The sequence below is a fragment of the Oncorhynchus clarkii genome, chromosome 3 (genome assembly GCF_045791955.1).
Source record: "Oncorhynchus clarkii lewisi isolate Uvic-CL-2024 chromosome 3, UVic_Ocla_1.0, whole genome shotgun sequence".
Lineage (NCBI taxonomy): Eukaryota > Metazoa > Chordata > Actinopteri > Salmoniformes > Salmonidae > Oncorhynchus > Oncorhynchus clarkii.
This window is the reverse complement of record NC_092149.1, coordinates 58,711,969-58,729,262: the sequence shown is the minus strand read 5'-3', so window position 1 is coordinate 58,729,262 and position 17,294 is coordinate 58,711,969. Positions and strand designations below refer to the sequence as shown.

The following is a 17,294-nucleotide window of genomic DNA, read 5'->3' as shown; positions in this document are numbered from 1 at the left end:
CAGATGTCAGTGTAAGCAGATAGTGGTTTATTTTGCTATTGGTGGGGATGTGGGTTTTATACTTGGCATTATCTAATTTGGTCTTTGGTTGGTGCTATTCATCTCAATCCAGGTTTTATAGGGTAATTTGTCTGCTACATTAACCTCCCACCAACCTCATCTCACCCAATGCCACACAGTTCCTTCCTCCACTGTCATATTTTTCCTTTCTAATAACAATAAAGCAATTTACCGCAAGAAAAATCTAACCACCTGCCCCATGTCTCATCTAGAGCCTGGGGAAGCTAGTGTTGCCAGAAACCGTTTTAAATGGATGGCTTAATATCTGCGTTATCTGTTATGTGAAGGAGCCTGTTAGGTGTCCGGTCATGGCATTAAGGATCTCCATACTGACAGTGAGATTATTAACAGATAATTAAGCCAACATCTGGAGGACCTAGCTCAGTGTTGCAGCCAAGGCTGGTGAAATGGAGCCTTATTGAGGAAATTCTCTCAGCAATAAATTACCCTCTTTTTTTTCTGCCCAAGGGTTGATGTCTAGCACAGGGATTGATATCAAGCATATTAATTCATTGTGAAGTTATTTCAAGCAGCAAATGTAATATTAATAAATGTTGGTCTATAATGTATACATGCACTGAAGACCATGGAGAATTGATGGTAAGTCTGTACAAAACCAATTGAACAAAGCTGCACTCACTATCACCTCCAGTATAGTCCCAGACATGCATAAATCATTGAATGAAAGCTGTGAGCAGGGGTATGTTTTCCATGAAAGGAAATTACATACAACCCTGTTCTCTGTGAAAGGTGCTCATAGTTCTTACTGAGAATGGTCCTTTTCTCTGATGTGTAGTGAAGCACCCGGCGCATACTGTATGCACTAGGCTATGAAACAGCCCTTCCCACTGTTAGAAGGGTGACAACCTGCTGCCATTACCCTCCACTGTTGTATGACTTGGTCAGCTCAGACACAGTAGGAGTAAAGCTAAAATTAGGGCAGGTTGGAAAGGGCTCCATAGACAGTAGATAAGGTTACAGACAGCTTTAATAGCTGTGCCAATGCGGTTGTATTCCTACTATTAAAATGGGGTGGTGGAGGTTTTCACGCCTTTATTAAACTATAAACAGAGGGCTTGTTTCCTTGACAGATGAGTCCTAGTCCTGGGCTAAAAAGCACTTTAAATGGAGAATTGCCATTGAACAAGCTTTTTAAGTCCAGGACTAGGCTTTTGGGACAGGAAACTGGCCCTAAGGCCCTGACAGTACAGGTGGTCGTTTTGATTGTTTTAAAACTGATGGTTCAGCAATAAGATAGGGAAAGCATTGTGACCATAGGAATAGGTGCTTGGATAGAGAGGGGTATGCTGAATCTAGGTTGATGTGGGTAAATATCTGGTGTTTGTTCAGGATTCACTTGTTTGGGTATCTGGCATCTGGGGACCACAACCAACCTAAGGAAGAACAAGGTTAGATTGAATTCTCATCTGTCGTTTTGAAAGTCATAAAGACATGGTGACTATCAAATAAGATTTTCTTTATCAACCTGATAAAGAATGCATGTCACTGAAATGCTAATCTTATTGATAGAGAAAGCAAACTAGTGGTAAAAATGTATAGTCTCCCCCCTGCGACACATTGGTCTCGGACTGCAATCGAAGCTAGTGAATTGTTATCATTAGCTCCGCATTAACATGAGTGGGTGACGCTAGGTGGGGGCGGGAGGTCCAGCATAAACACAAACTCACTTTATTGACAACAGCGCTGCTCTGCTCCACGAATTGCAAGAAGTATGAATGCGTTGACTTCTGCAGAGACTGTATCACAGTAACCATACAGAGCCTTCTAGAGTGTGGGGAAATGATCAATAGGAAAAGCACTGGGATGTTTGACATGCTAAGACAGACATTTTGTGACTATTTGCCTTGTGAATTTTTTTCTTCCGGTAAAGAGTAAGAATACAAATAGTGCACGTATTTTAACCCATACTATCTTAATAATATGGCATTACAAAATAATGTAGTGGAGGCTGATCTATTAGCACTAATAAAGTGCAATGTTCTATATTATGTGTTGAGTTTGGTGAGCTACCACACCCGTGTATTTTTTAGAGGGTCTTGTTATTAATCAAAGCTCCATAGTTACAAGGCAACAGTAAACATGTCGTCACCCCACAAATGATGCGGAGGGCTCTATATACATGTAGCTCCGCATTGAGATAATTGTTTGACCGTAGGTGGAGGCGATACGTCCTGTATAAACAGAAAATCCCTTCCTTGATAACTTCCTTCACGACAGATAGGGTGTGCTGAAAATACCTCCACGAGTCGCAATAAGTATGATTTACCTGACTTCTGCAAAGGACGCATCTCCGTAAATGCTGTAGGGCCAATACAGAAGCCATATTGACCATGAAATACTGTTTATGCTTGATCCGACAGTGTGAAAAAAATATAATAATAAAAAAAATGTTCACCGAAAAATAATATGTTTCGTGCGGAACAAAACTAGTAATTTGCTGAACATCTAATGGGCGTAGTTTATGTCCTTAGCTCATGTACTTAAGTAGTATCTGTACTTTATGGTTGATATTTTTTGACAACTTTTACTTCACAACATTCCTAAAGAAAATAATGTACTTTTTACTCGATACATTTTCCCTGACACCCAAAAGTACTGTTACATGTAGTGTGCCCCTGGCTATCTGTTATATACACTGCTCAAAAAAATAAAGGGAACACTTAAACAACACAATGTAACTCCAAGTCAATCACACTTCTGTGAAATCAAACTGTCCACTTAGGAAGCAACACTGATTGGCAATACATTTCACATGCTGTTGTTGTGCAAATGGTATAGACAACAGGTGGAAATTATAGGCAATTAGCCAGACACCCCCAATAAAGGAGTGGTTCTGCAGGTGATAACCACAGACCACTTCTCAGTTCCTATGCTTCCTGGCTGATGTTTTGGTCACTTTTGAATGCTGGCGGTGCTTTCACTCTAGTGGTAGCATGAGACGGAGTCTACAACCCACACAAGTGGCTCAGGTAGTGCAGCTCATGGTGTGGGGTGGCATTTCTTTGGGGGGCCGCACAGCCCTCCATGTGCTCGCCAGAGGTAGCCTGACTGCCATTAGGTACCGAGATGAGATCCTCAGACCCCTTGTGAGACCATATGCTGGTGCGGTTGGCCCTGGGTTCCTCCTAATGTAAGACAATGCTAGACCTCATGTGGCTGGAGTGTCAGCAGTTCCTGCAAGAGGAAGGCATTGATGCTATGGACTGGCCCGCCCATTCCCCAGACCTGAATCCAATTGAACACATCTGGGACATCATGTCTCGCTCCATCCACCAATGCCACGTTGCACCACAGACTGTCCAGGAGTTGGCGGATGCTTTAGTCCAGGTCTGGGAGGAGATCCCTCAGGAGACCATCCGCCACCTCATCAGGAGCATGTCCAGGCGTTGTAGGTAGGCCATACAGGCACATGGAGGCCACACACACTACTGAGCCTCATTTTGACTTGTTTTAAGGACATTACATCAAAGTTGGATCAGCCTGTAGTGTGGTTTTCCACTTTAATTTTGAGTGTGACTCCAAATCCAGACCTCCATGGGTTGATACATTTTATTTCCATTGATAATTTTTGTGTGATTTTGTCAGCACATTCAACTATGTAAAGAAAAGTATTTAATAAGAATATTTCATTCATTCAGATCTAGGATGTGTTATTTTAGTGTTCCCTTTATTTTTTTGCGCTGTGTGTGTGTGTGTGTGTGTGTGTTATTTATATTTATATATATATATATATATATATATATATATTAAATGGTGCTGTCTGGTTTGCTTAATATAAGCACATTGAAATAATTTATACTTTTGATACTTAAGTATATTTTTGCAATTACATTTAGTTTTGATACTTAAGTATATTTAAAACCAAATACTTTTAGACTTTTATTCAAGTAGTACTTTTACTGGAGGACTTTCTCTTACTTGAGTCACAGTATTTCTAGGTATCTTTACTCAAGTATGACCATTGGGTATTTTTCCACCACTGATATACAGTGCCCTCTGTAATTACTGGGACAGTGAAGCATTTGTTCTTCTTTTGGGTCTATACTCCAAGTTTGGATTTTTAATCCAAAATGACAGTACATTATTTACCATTCATTTCTACTGGACACAAAATAATCTGAAACACAACCAAAACAAACAGCAAATGCATCCAACAAATTTGTTGAGTCACAAGCTTGATGTAGTCATTGCATGCTACCGGAACAAATACCTAACTTTTGAATACTTAAATACACATAAGTGAATTTGTTCCAATACTTTTGCTCCCCTAAAATGTTGGGGACTATGTTCAAAACGTGCTGTAAATTCTAAACAGTTTGCCCGATATGGATGAAAATACCCTTAAATTAAAGCTGACAGTCTGCACTTTAACCTCATACTTGATTTCAAATCCAAATGGACAATGCCATTGAGGGCTTCCACCATTTTATAGTAGTCCACTCGATGGGGATTTCTACAAGTTGGAAGCAATCAGCCAATGAAGAAGAAAATGTACTACTTTAAAATGGAGATGTGTTACAGACGCTATAATGGCACAGATACAAAAATGAGTCCTATCTATCACTATGGTATGTTCACACACGTATCTGCCCTCTCATGGGCTAGAATGGTCCCACCTGATCAACTATACATGTCTTTGAGGACATGTATAGAGCACCACAGTGGAGGTGTCATAATACCCATAAAACCCAGCGGTCAAACAGGGAAATGGGTTCAATAATTTTTCCAACATTCATTCTACCCATTTTTTTTATTTTTTAGAAACACTTAAAATAAGGTCTGTGTTTCGTGTAAGCTTACCCTGGTGTGACGTTTTGATAACCATGTACATTTATGTCGGACAAGGTGACATCAATATATTCAGCTATATTTACTCTGATTCGAAAATATGAATTAGCATCAAAACAAACATCATGCAAATGCCTGCAGGCTCCTGCGCATCATCTCTAATTGACACCTTTGCTAACAGGTATTTTGTCCATTTAAAACTTGCACAAGACACAGTTCACAGAATTGCCCATTTAAAGAGATGTAGCCAATTTATTAACTACTACATTTTCTTACCTTTGCCTAGATTTGGCAGTCTTGTCCAGATTATCATGGCATTTCTAGTTCTTTGGGATTAGCGTTTATTTTTTGTGGCATAAATAAAGGTGAATATATTGATAAAAGTCCTAGGGAGATTTACAGTTATCAAAACGTCACGCCAGGGTAAGCCTACACGAAACACAGCCCTTATTTTAAGTGTATTTAAGAACCCCTATGGGAAGAATGAATGGTGCAAAACGATTGGAACCATTTCCCTGTTTGACCTCTAGGTTTTAAGGGTATTATGACTAATACTGTGGTACTTTATTTCCATTGTTTTAGTGTCATAATATATAGTCTTTCATTTTGTAAATGCCGGATCTCTATGGCAAGACGCACCATTCACCAACATTTCGTCAAAATCGTACCTGTGGTGACTGAGATCTCGTGTGACTAACTATGTACAAACGGACTGAGCGAGATCCAGTCCCCCCCTCAGAGTTCATCGTGGTGGACAGTTAGTTATCTGCACCAATTACTTTCAGTACCACAGCGCCATCTACTGTTAATTTGGTGAGATAATGAACAGACTTCAAGTCCCATAAGCACGATACGTATCTATGGACTACAACTTCCATCATTCTCCGTTAGTTCCTGTAAGGAGCTTGAACGTTCTAGGCATTTACAGGATTGAAACGATTAAACAGGAAAAGCCAACACATTTGATAAAAATGATTTGGTTTGAAGGCTCTATTCCAGCAGCCATCATCTCCGCAAAACAACAGAGCTCCATCTTCGTCGTCGTAATAACAGGTATTGTTTTGTAGATTAGCTAGCGCAGTTTTGTATGCTAGCAAAGCTAACCTTAACCAGTCGAAAGATTCGCCATAGTAGCGAATAAAACTGTGTCAAGCTCGGGAGAGCAAAAGAGCCCTGTCATTGTCAGTCAGCTATTTAGCTAGCTATGCATGTCAACAACATGAAACTCGAAGTGTCGATGTAGCCAATGCTAACTTGTCAAAACGAAAAGGAATGACAGCTGTCAAATCGCAGCTAACTAACGTTAGTTCGCTCTGGCTAGCTTCCTACTAACGTTAGTGTGTTAATCGTTAGATGACGAGTCGCAATTATTCTGGATGGCGACTGTCACCACCAACACTAGCGGACTAAACTCCTTCCTTCACCATGTAATGGAGTCCGCTACACCAACACCACAGACTTTTATTGTGGGAACTGGGCATTGAGTGTCGTAGGACGAGTGATTCACCACTTCTGAATCTGACATTCTTATTCTCTACTAGGCAACGATGAGGTGTCAGGACAAATGATGTCCAGTTGGGAGGACGACAGAGTGGCTGAGGCCTCCTATAACTGCTGTGTTGCAATCAAGGTTGATTCCAAGAGGTAGTCTTTATAATGGAATCCTCCTACACTTTTGTGGATATGATGTACACTTTCTGTACAGCACTATCAAAATGGAAATGCTAACAAATGTGATGCATTTTATGTTTAATGTTTTTCTTTTCTTGCAGTGAGACATGCACACAGTTCTCCCAAATCTGTATCCTTCTTCTCCAAATGGTTCTTATCCTTATCTTAGAGTTAGACTGTTGTGTTTGTGGTCCCTAAGGCTTGATTTCCTTTAGATTATTCACCAAGCTTTGTCTTTCAGACATATTCTAGATCAGTGGTTCCCAAAGTTTTTATAGTCCGTACTCCTTCAAACATTCAACCTCCAGCTGCGTATCCCCTCTAGCACCAGGGTTGGCGCAATCTCAAATGTTGTTTTTTGCCATCATTGTAACCCTGCCACACACACACACACACACACACACACACACACACACACACACACACACACACACACACACACACACACTATACAATACATTTATTAAACATAAGAATGAGTGTATGTTTTTGTCACAACCTGGCTTGTGGGAAGTGACGACAAAGCCCTTATAGGACCAGGGCCCAAATAATAATCAATCATTTTGCTCTTTTATTTAACCATCTTACATATAAAACCCATTGTTCATAAGAAATTGTGAATAACTCACCACAGGTTATTTTATAAAATGTTTTATTTATTTCACCTTTATTTAACCAGGTAGGCTAGTTGAGAACAAGTTCTCATTTACAACTGCGACCTGGCCAAGAAAGCAAAACAGTGTGACACAAACAACAACACAGAGGTACACATGGAATAAACAAGCCAATAACACAATAAACAAGTCAATGACAGTACAAAAAAAAGAAAGTCTATATACAGTGTGTGCAAAAGGCATGAGGAGGTAGGCAATAAATAAGCCATGAGAAGGGTGTGCTTGAAAGGATGCACATAACTCTGCAATGTTGGTTTGTATTGGAGAGATTCTCAGTCTTAAATCATTTCCCACACGGTCTGTGCCTGTATTTGGGTTCTCGCCCCTCACTAGCATGAAAACTACTCTCACATAGGTACGTGGTTGCAGAGGGCATCAGTGTCTTAACAGCGCAATTTGCCAAGACAAGAAACTCTGAGCGCAACCCTATCCAGAAATCTGTCAGTGGCTTCTGATTAAATTACATTTTCACAGAACCGCAATATCGCTAAGTGGACTGGAGGCAGAGCATGAAAGGGATAACGAATCCAGTTGTCGTCCGTTTCGGGAAAGTACCTGCGTAAATGAGCACCCAGCTCACTCATACTTCGTTATCACATTTGACATTGTTCGTAAGCTTGAGTTAATTTGTACACAAAAATATCAGAAAATATCTCCAACTTCTTAATCATATCCTCAATTTTGTCCCGCACATTGAATATAGTTGCGGAGAGTCCCTGTAATCCTAGATTCAGATCATTCAGGCGAGAAAAAACATCACCCAGGTAGGCCAGTTGTGTGAGAAACTCGTCATCATGCAAGCGGTCAGACAAGTGAAAATTATGGTTAGTCAAGAAAACTATAAGCTCGTCTCTCAATTTAAAAAAAAATAACACAAAAAAAACATGTCAATACTTTGTCTCTTGATTGCCAGCGCACTTCTGTATGTTGTAAAAGCGTTACATGGTCGCTGCCCATATCATTTCATAATGCAGAAAATACACCGGAGTTCAGGGCCATTGCTTTAACAATTTTCACTGTAGTGTCCAAAACGTCTTTCAAGATGTCAGACATTCCCCTGGCAGCAAGAGCCTCTCGGTGGATGCTGTAGTGTACCCAAGTGGTGTCAGAGCGAGCCACTGCTTGCACGCGCGTTACCACTCCACTATGTCTCCCTGTCATGGCTTTTGTGCCTTCAGTACAGATACCAAAGTCCATTTGATGTCACAAAGCTGTTCAGTACTTTAAAAATATCCTCTCATGTTGTCCTGGTTTCCATTGGTTTGCAGAAGAGGATGTCTTCCTTAATTGACCCCACATAAACGTAACAGACATATACCAGGAGCTGTGCCAGGCCCGCCACGTCTGTTGACTCATCCAGCTGTAACGCATGTAATGCACTGTCTTGTATGCGAAGCAGTAATTGTTTCAAAACATTTCCTGCCGTGTCACTGATGCGTCATGAAACAGTGTTGTTGGATGAAGGCATTGTCTGTGTAGTTTTTTTTTGCCTTTTCCCCCAGCATTGTCCCAGACAAATCTGTGACAGCAGGAAGAGTTAAGTCCTTCACAATAGTATGGGGCTTGCCTGTCCTACCCACTTGGTAGCTCACAATATAAGATGCTTCTATCCCCTTCTTATTAATGGTATCTGTTGCTTTTATACATATTACTTCTCGAAAGTCGTCTTTATTCTTGCTCCAAAAACTCCCGTTGCTTATTTTTCAAATTGTCATGTTTCTAAATGTCTGCTCAAGAGTGAAGGTTTCCCGTGAGAGGGTAACGGATAATGTGATTGCATGTTAATTATTTGACTAGGCTACCTGTATTTGACATTGTGTTATTTCGATGAACAATAGATGGTTTAATTAAACTGCCAAAATGAGATGAGACTACTCAGGCAAGGGGGAAAACACCCACCCAAATGTATAGCCCCGTTGGAAAATATAAATGTACTGATGGAAATGTGAAGAAGAAAAAATTGTTATTTCAAAAAAATGTGAATCACATTTTTATTTGGCGTACCCCTCTTTGGGAATACCTGTTCTACATCATGCAATTAAGTCCAATCCCATTTTTTAAATTATTTTTATGAGCATGGTTGGTTTGCCTTTAACTTTCTGAAAAAGACCCAGTGGTGTGCATCCCGTCCAGTTTCTTTATCGGAGAGAATGGAATCCCCCTCGAAGTTGTTGCCGGGAGTGTCTCTGCAGAGGAACTCATGAAAAGAATCAACAAAGTCAAACAGGTATGGTATGATAGCCAAATATAACACCGAAAACACTTAAACAACATCAGTAAATGGTCTCCAAGATCACTGAGATAGATGTAAGGTAGAGGGTATCTAGTTTGCCTGACACCTGCTCTCGAAGTCTCCAGCTCGCTGTGTAGTCATGTGCGTTGCGCATCAGCCAGCCTAGAGCGTGTCACACTTAACATGCATTTCTTGTGCCTAACAGATGCACGCTCAGCAGATGGCAGGCGAGGGAGCGGATGCAGAAGCTCCCATGGAGGGGCTCCCACGAGCCACGGTAGCCTCAGAGCCAGCCCCAGCACAGACCCCCTCAACCTCACAGGAGCTTCAACCCAGCCACACACCACCAGCAGACACAGAAAGTGCAGCAGCACCAGCAATGTCTAAAGGTATGTTTGTGTGAGGGGTCACTTTGGAATGTAGATGAAAAGTAATTTTACTGAAAAGCAATGCAACAAAATTACAAGTACTTGCGCTATATGTAAATGCATGTCTGTGCGTGTTATTTGATATGTGTCCTGTTGATTGAGAGATTGAAGTTGAGACACTGTCATGATTGCTGATAATGATTGCTTTGATGTGGTCCAACCCAGAATCCCTGTCCAGGCCAGCAGAAGAAGGCGGCCCCTCGGCCTCAGAGGTTGTGACCCTTGGGGATGACAGGAGCGCATCATCAGAGGACGTGTCAACCAGCTCTCAGCCTGACGAAGGCCTCGATGCCAAGGTGGAGAGGTAGGACCTATATACACACACAACGGAGGTGGGATAAAAAGTTGAGAATTGCTTTCTTTTCAAACTGAAACCTTTCCTTCTGTAGGTTAACAAAGAAACTGGAGGAAAGACGGGAGCAGAAAAAGAAAGGAGAGGAGGAGGTAAAGAATAACTGTAGACATTGGTGTCCCATATTGACACCACAGTAATAATAATAGAATCGCCTGGCCTTTCAGCCTATAAGTATCCATTAGAGAACGTTGTCTTGCGGCTCCATAAGCATATGCCCGGCCTCGTTGGATCCCCCTCCCAACCAATGATGGGTCAACATTCTAACAGTCTAATAAATACATTTCATTTATGCTATGGGAAGAATAATCATGTGGTTGTGTTTATGAAGGTCTTAGGTAACATTAGAATATGAAAAAAGCTATTTCAAAGAACATAATGCAATTTTCATTAGTTTGTTACTCTAGGCTATAAGTAGAAATGAAAAACCACTAGTTCAAGAGTTAAATCCATCACAAAGAAAGCCTTTTCTTTTTTTTTTGGCATGCCCAAAAAAACATTGGAAATAATAACATTTATTTAAAAATAGACAGAATAGCATATTTTATGTTTATTGTGTTACTAGTCTTTGCTTAGCATCCTGAGCAATGCTGCCCCAAGGAAAGCGCAGTTATGGTTTGAAAAAGTAATATTTGGAAATAGAGCTGCAGCTCTTGAATTGAGTTATTTGACAAAAGTGTCTTAGAAACTGCAGAATATGCTATTGCTGATACAATCAAGAGTTTTACCTGAATGTGACTCTGAAGGAAAATTTGATAAAGTGGTGCTCCTTTCTCTGTCAATTCCAAGATGTGCCCATCTTCATGTACAATTTGACAACTGATAATATTGTCACTCATCATACTATTGTCAATTTAGTCTTGTCTTTAGGCTAACTCTTATGTGTGGAATTAGTTTCTGATTGTATCGCACTCTGTATTGTTCCCCAACCCAGCCTTTTACGCATGAATCAATCTCGTCTTCTCTACTCTATGCTCTCGATTTCAGTCACAATGGCCACAATTCTTCATCATTACACACAATTAAATCGCCCTCTTCTCCCTCATCAGTCAGTTAGGCCTAATTTAAATACATTTGTGAAGTAATGTGCATAATTATCAGTTTCTATCAACCATTCATTCATTTAGCCTATGTAATTAATTCAGTGAGGAGAGAGACGCACATGGCGTCTACATGGTACCAACGTCCTACCGCACATTTGTCCTGGCCGTTAAGGTGGGAATAGGTGTGGGGGGGGGGACAGGTGAAAAAAAAAGCCCTTAATTAACACTACTATTTGTGATAAAAAAAATCTGATAACTGAGCAATGTAAAAGACAAACATTTTAAGAAAAGTCGAGGAGCTGGACGTTGCTTCTTTTTTGCTTAGAAAATCAAACGTCAGTGGCCATTGGCGATTCTGGTGTTAATGCTTGTGTGCGCCTGTATCTATTTCTGTGTGATGATGGTCAGGGTGAAATAAAGAAGGAGATGGAGAGGAGGAAGATGGGGAAGGAGATGCTTGACTTCAAGAGGAAGAATGAGGATGAGAAGACCAAACGCATTATGGATGAGCGAAACAGGGATAAGGCAGAGGAGAAGGCTGCCAGGGAGCGTGTCAAAGCACAGATCGCCCTGGTAAACAAACACATCACACTTTCACTCATAACTAATCCCTGATTGGGCCTCTCTGATTGAACTTTCATAACTCCCTCTAGTGGCCTAAATGAGCACTGCAGAGTTTTATAAAATTGCCATTGTTTGTTGTGGGAGGAGGGTAGTGGCTGGCTGATGCACCTTTATCCCCACAGGACCGTGCTGACAGAGCTGCCCGCTATGCCAACAACAAGGATGAGGTGGAGGCAGCCCGGCTGGCAGCACTGCAGGCCAGACAGGCAGAGACAGAGGCCAAGAAGGAGAATGCACAAAGGGAGAGGAGGTATGGAGCTATTCTACAATCACAGGGCTGGGAGTGATTAGTTTTAAAGCAGTCGCTTTCAATAAAAAGTGTAAACGATTTTTAAATTTTTATATTGTATGTCACTACTAATGTAATTCTAGATTGTCTTCAAACTGTGTGTTACTGTCCTCCAGCGCCATAGCCAGAATACAGTTCCGTCTACCAGATGGGTCATTTTTCACCAACCAGTTCCCCTCAGAGGCCAGACTGCAAGAAGCTCGGCAGTTCGCTGTCAATGTAAGATACTTTTTCTAACTCAATATAATTCAAGATTTGGACAAGTGACTATTAAGAACACGTTCATCCTCTTTGTTGGAATATGATATTAAATATCATAATGCTGGCTGTCACTTAAGAGTTTATTTTTCCTCTCAGGAAGTGGGAAATAGGTATGGCAACTTCTCCCTGGCAACCGTGTTCCCTCGCAGAGAGTTTACCGCTGACGACCTGGACAAGACTCTTCTGGCGCTTGAGCTGGCCCCCAGTGCCTCAATAGTGCTGCTGCCTGTGAGTGAGCTCCCTATTTCTCTCTGTAAACTTCTGCTAATATTGATGACTACTGGTATCTAGAGTCCATAGCTACATCTCCCATTTTGAGAATTCACAACAAGACAGTGTCATAGAATCGCAGCACAGTTATATTTACGCCTCTTAGGTTTCTTTGTGTACAGTGCATTCGGAAAGTATTTAGACCCCTTGACTTTTTCCACATTTTATTACGTTAGCCTTATTCTAAAATGCATGAAATTGTTTTTTTCCCCCTCATCAACCTACAAACAATATCCCATAATGTCGAAGCAAAAACAGTTGTGTTGAAATTTTTGCAAATTTATTACAAATAAAAAACTATCACATCCACATAGGTATTCAGACACTTTACTCAGTACTTTGTTAAATCATATTTGGCAGAGATTTCAGCATTGAGTCTTCTCCGGTATGACACTACAAGCTTGGCACACCTGTATTTGGGGAGTTTCTCCTAGTCTTCTCTCTCAAGGTCTGTCAAGTTGGATGGGGAGCGTTGGTGCACCGCTATTTTCAGGTCTCTCCAGAGATGTTCGATCAGGTTCAAGTCCGGGCTCTGGCTGGGCCACTCAAGGACATTCAGAGACTTGCCCCAAAACCACTCCTGCGTTGTCCTGGCTGTGTGCTTAGGGTCATTGTCCTGTTGGAAGCTTCGCCCCCAGTCTGAGGTCCTGAGTGCTCTGGAGCAGGTTTTCATCAATGATCTCTCTGTCGGGGCCTCCCGGGTGGCGCTGTGGTTAAGGGCGCTGTACTGCAGCTCCAGCTGTGCCATCAGAGTCCCTGGGTTCGCACCCAGGCTCTGTCGTAACCTGCCGCGACCGGGAGGTCCGTGGGGCGACGCACAATTGGCCTAGCGTCGTCCGGGTTAGGGAGGGCTTGGTCGGTAGGGATGTCCTTGTCTCATCGCGCACCAGCGACTCCTGTGGCGGGCCGGGCGCAGTGCGCGCTAACCAAGGTTGCCAGGTGCACGGTGTAGCCTCTGACACATTGGTGCGGCTGGCTTCCGGGTTGGATGCGCGCTGTGTTAAGAAGCAGTGCGGCTGGTTGGGTTGTGTATCGGAGGACGCATGACTTTCAACCTTCGTCTCTCCCGAGCCCGTACGGGAGTTGTAGCGATGAGACAAGATAGTAGCTACTACAACAATTGGATACCACGAAATTGGGGAGAAAAAGGGGTAAAAAAAAAAAACATCTCTCTGTACTTTGCTCCGCTCATCTTTCCCTCGATCCTGATTAGACTCACATTCCCTGCCGCTGAAAAACATCCCCACAGCATGATGCTGCCACCACCATGCTTCACCATAGGGATGGTGCCAGGTTTCCTCCAGATGTGACGCTTGGCATTCAGGCCAAAGAGTTCAATCCTTGTTTCATCAGACCAGAGAATCTTGTTTCTCATGGTCTGAGAGTCCTTTAGGTGCCTTTGGCAAACTCCAAGTGGGCTGTCGTGCCTTTTAGTGAGGAGTGGCTTCTGCCTGGCCACTACCATAAAAGCCTGATTGGTGGAGTGCTGCAGGGATGGGAGAAACTTCCTGAAGGACAACCATCTCCACAGAGGAACTCTCAAGCTTTGTCAGAGTGACCATTGTGTTCTTGGTCACCTCCCTGACCAAGGCCATTCTTCCCCTATTGCTCAGTTTTGGCCGGATGGCCAGCTCTAGGAAGTTCACAACTTCCATTTAAGTTTATGGAGGACACTGTGTTCTTGGGGACCTTCAATGCTGCAGCCATTGTTTGGTACCCTTCCCCAGATCTGTGCCTTGACACAATCCTGTCTCGGAGCTCTAGCTTTTTTTTTTTTGCTCTGACATGCATTGTCAACTGTGGGACTTTATATAGACAGGTGTGTGCCTTTCCAGATAATGTCCAATCAATTGAATTTACCACAGGTGGACTCCAATCAAGTTGCAGAAACATGTCAAGGATGATCAATGGAAACGGGATGCACCTGAGCTCAATTTCAAGTCTCATACATAGCAAAGGGTCTCGATACTTATGTAAATGATTATTATTTTTTTTTTGCAAAAATGTCTAAACCTGTTTTCGCTTTGTTATTATGGGGTATTGTGTGTAGATTGTCGGGAAGAACATAATTTAATATATTTCAGAATAAGGCTGTAGCGTAACAAAATGTGGAAAAGGGAAGGGGTCTGAATACATTCCGAATGTTATCTAGCTCCCAATGTTTGTTTTGAGGACTTTTTGCTTGTTTTCCCATCTTTTTCTCTGGTTTCCCCAGTAGAATGATGGCATTGAGAATACAGTGTTTATCTCCTTCTAAATCCTTCCAGCAAACGGGACGCCCAAGCAACATGGTAGTCCAGTCGACCTCTGGATGGGGTATCTGGGCTGTACTGGGTACCATCCTCTACCCTCTGCTGGCTGTGTGGAGGTTCCTGAGTGGCTTCCTCTTCACCAGCCCCCCTATCCCTGGAGCAGCAGGCCCCAGAGGCCCAGGCCAGCGGCCCAACACTGCCTCTGGCTCCTCATCTGGTGAACCAAAGAGGTAAGGCCCCATCCAGCAGAGTCTATGTACTCATGGTGTACAGGCATATTTTTAAGAGTAGCTGAGATTGCTGTGGTGGTACATTATGGTTAGGAGTTAGTAACACAACGTTGCCAGATTGTTACAATGTAATTGAATGGTTAAGCTGGTCTACTGGTCCAGGTTAATTGTTGTCAGGGGTTATAACAGCCACATTTAACATGATTTGTTGTAACCAGAGTGCAAAGAATTTGGAGAATTAATCTAGGGGTTTGATTGAGCAGTGTGGCTGGGTGCTCTAAAGCCTACTTACTTACTGACTTTATTGTCCCCATGGGGAAATTTTGTTGCAGTGTCATGTACATGTTTAAAGTGGTGTTTTAAATACAAAATTGACAATACAACTTTCATAACAGTTACATACCAATAAAACATTTAAGGCCTAGTTGGGTTATTTCACATCCATTTCCACTTTCTCAGAGAAACCCTTCGCAAACGCACACTGGAGAAGCAACCAGCAGACTTCAAACAAGACGGAAAAATCCACAGGCTACGGAATCACGAGGACAGTGAGGATGAGAATAACACTTGGAACGGCAACTCTACCCAGCAGATGTAGTGCAATAACACTGTCTCACTCTGTCCTCCCTATCTGACCTGGTGAGTTTCCTGAGTGCGTGTCAGTCGGTCTAACGGAGGATAATGCTGATATTAGGGCTATGATGTTTGTTTCTCTTGTCCAAGCCTGTACTCTGCTCCTCCCTTGCATGGGTAGATGTAATCAAGTTAACCTCCTGACCGTTGGGCTTGGAACAGACATGATTTGTGTTGAAACTGTTATTTGTTTAATTCAGCCTCTTAGAATACGACTGGCCAGGGGTTCCTTCAGTATTCTAAACATGTCTACTGTACTGTGTTGAAGGGTTGAGACAGAGGTGTTGATTGAAGTTCTTGTCTAAAGGATATGTTGACAGCTGCATTATTAACAACCTTTTTGTGTTTTATTTAACAGTCAGTAACCCAGATGACACAACTCTACTTAATGAAAATGTATGAGGGCTCTCACTGGTCTGGTGGAAGGGGCTGTGTGTGTAGCTGTGTGTTTTTATACCAAGGCTGTGGCCCCCTTGGCATAAACTGCCTCCTTCGGCAGTAGAATGAGTTGTTTCTACTACTAGTTGAACATGGGAAACCACTGTACCGCTCTCATTTAACTATGGGAATAAAAATACATGTTTTTCAATAAACAAGCATTTGGCTGGCTCTATACCTTTGTGTGATTTTTGTGCCTTAAGTGGAAGCCAGGGCTTTTATGTCATGCAGTGATATCACAGTGAACCGAAGATCTTTGTTGCTTGTACATTAGTAAAGACTCCTGCAGTGCATTAAGAAAGAAAAAAATGAATAAATAACAATTATCTACACACAACAACCAGCATAATGACAAAGCAGAAACAGGTTTTAGAAATGTTTGCAAATGTACAAAAATGGAATCTTATTTACATAAGTATTCAGGCCCTTTGCTCTGAGACTCGAACTTGAGCTCAGGTGCATCCTGTTAGTGGCCAGACAGAAGCTACTCCTCAGTAAAAGGCACCTAAAGACTCTCAGAAACAACATTCTCTGCTCTGATGATACTAAGATTGAACTCTGGCCTGAATGCCAAGTGTAATGTCTGGAGGAAACCTGGCACCATCCCTACGGTGAAGCATGGTGGTGGCATTATCATGTGTGGAAATATTATTCAGCAGCAGGGAGTGGGAGATGAGTCAGGATCGAGGGAAAGGTGATCAGAGCAAAGTACAGAGAGATCCTTGATGAAATCCTACTCAGGACCTCAGACTGGGGAGAAGGTTCACCTTCCAACAGGACTAAAACCCCAAGCACACAACACAGAAGTGGCTTTGGGACAAGTCTCTGATTGTCCTTGAGTGGCCCTGCCAGAGCCCGGACTTGAAACCGATCTAACATCTCCGGAGAGACCTGAAAATAGCTGTGCAGCGACGCTCCCCAACCAACTTGACAGAGCTTGAGAGGATCTGCGAGAAACTCCCCAAATACAAGTGTGCCAAGCTTGCAGCGTGATACCAAAGGTTCTTTAACAAAGTACTGAGTAAAG

At 42.3% G+C, this 17,294-nt stretch overlaps 1 protein-coding gene across 3 annotated transcripts; it reads left to right on the top strand.

Moving 5' to 3' along the window:
- The first annotated feature begins 5,742 nt into the window (after window positions 1-5,742).
- On the top strand, window positions 5,743-16,442 carry LOC139399783 (UBX domain-containing protein 4-like). Of its 3 annotated transcripts, none has more exons than XM_071144995.1 (14): window positions 5,743-5,922; window positions 6,411-6,513; window positions 6,642-6,670; window positions 9,323-9,441; window positions 9,653-9,836; window positions 10,041-10,179; window positions 10,265-10,319; window positions 11,691-11,843; window positions 12,017-12,144; window positions 12,300-12,402; window positions 12,541-12,672; window positions 14,982-15,196; window positions 15,656-15,835; window positions 16,188-16,442. In XM_071144995.1, the coding sequence occupies exons 1-13, from the start codon at window positions 5,841-5,843 to the stop codon at window positions 15,792-15,794; spliced, it is 1,581 nt and encodes a 526-aa protein (XP_071001096.1). In that variant the 5' UTR covers window positions 5,743-5,840; the 3' UTR covers window positions 15,795-15,835; window positions 16,188-16,442. The 3 variants fall into 3 exon arrangements, with proteins under 3 accessions (XP_071001096.1, XP_071001094.1, XP_071001095.1); XM_071144993.1 differs by having other exon boundaries at window positions 11,679-11,843; XM_071144994.1 differs by having other exon boundaries at window positions 15,656-16,442.
- The last annotated feature ends 852 nt before the right edge of the window (window positions 16,443-17,294 follow it).

Excerpts from the sequence above, each read along its gene's own strand:
- LOC139399783 (XM_071144993.1), top strand. The coding sequence starts at position 5,841 with ATGATTTGGTTTGAAGGCTCTATTCCAGCAGCCATCATCTCCGCAAAA. Across the intron at positions 5,923-6,410 it reads CTTCGTCGTCGTAATAACAG|GCAACGATGAGGTGTCAGGA; the intron begins GTATTGTTTTGT and ends ATTCTCTACTAG. Across the intron at positions 6,514-6,641 it reads ATCAAGGTTGATTCCAAGAG|TGAGACATGCACACAGTTCT; the intron begins GTAGTCTTTATA and ends CTTTTCTTGCAG.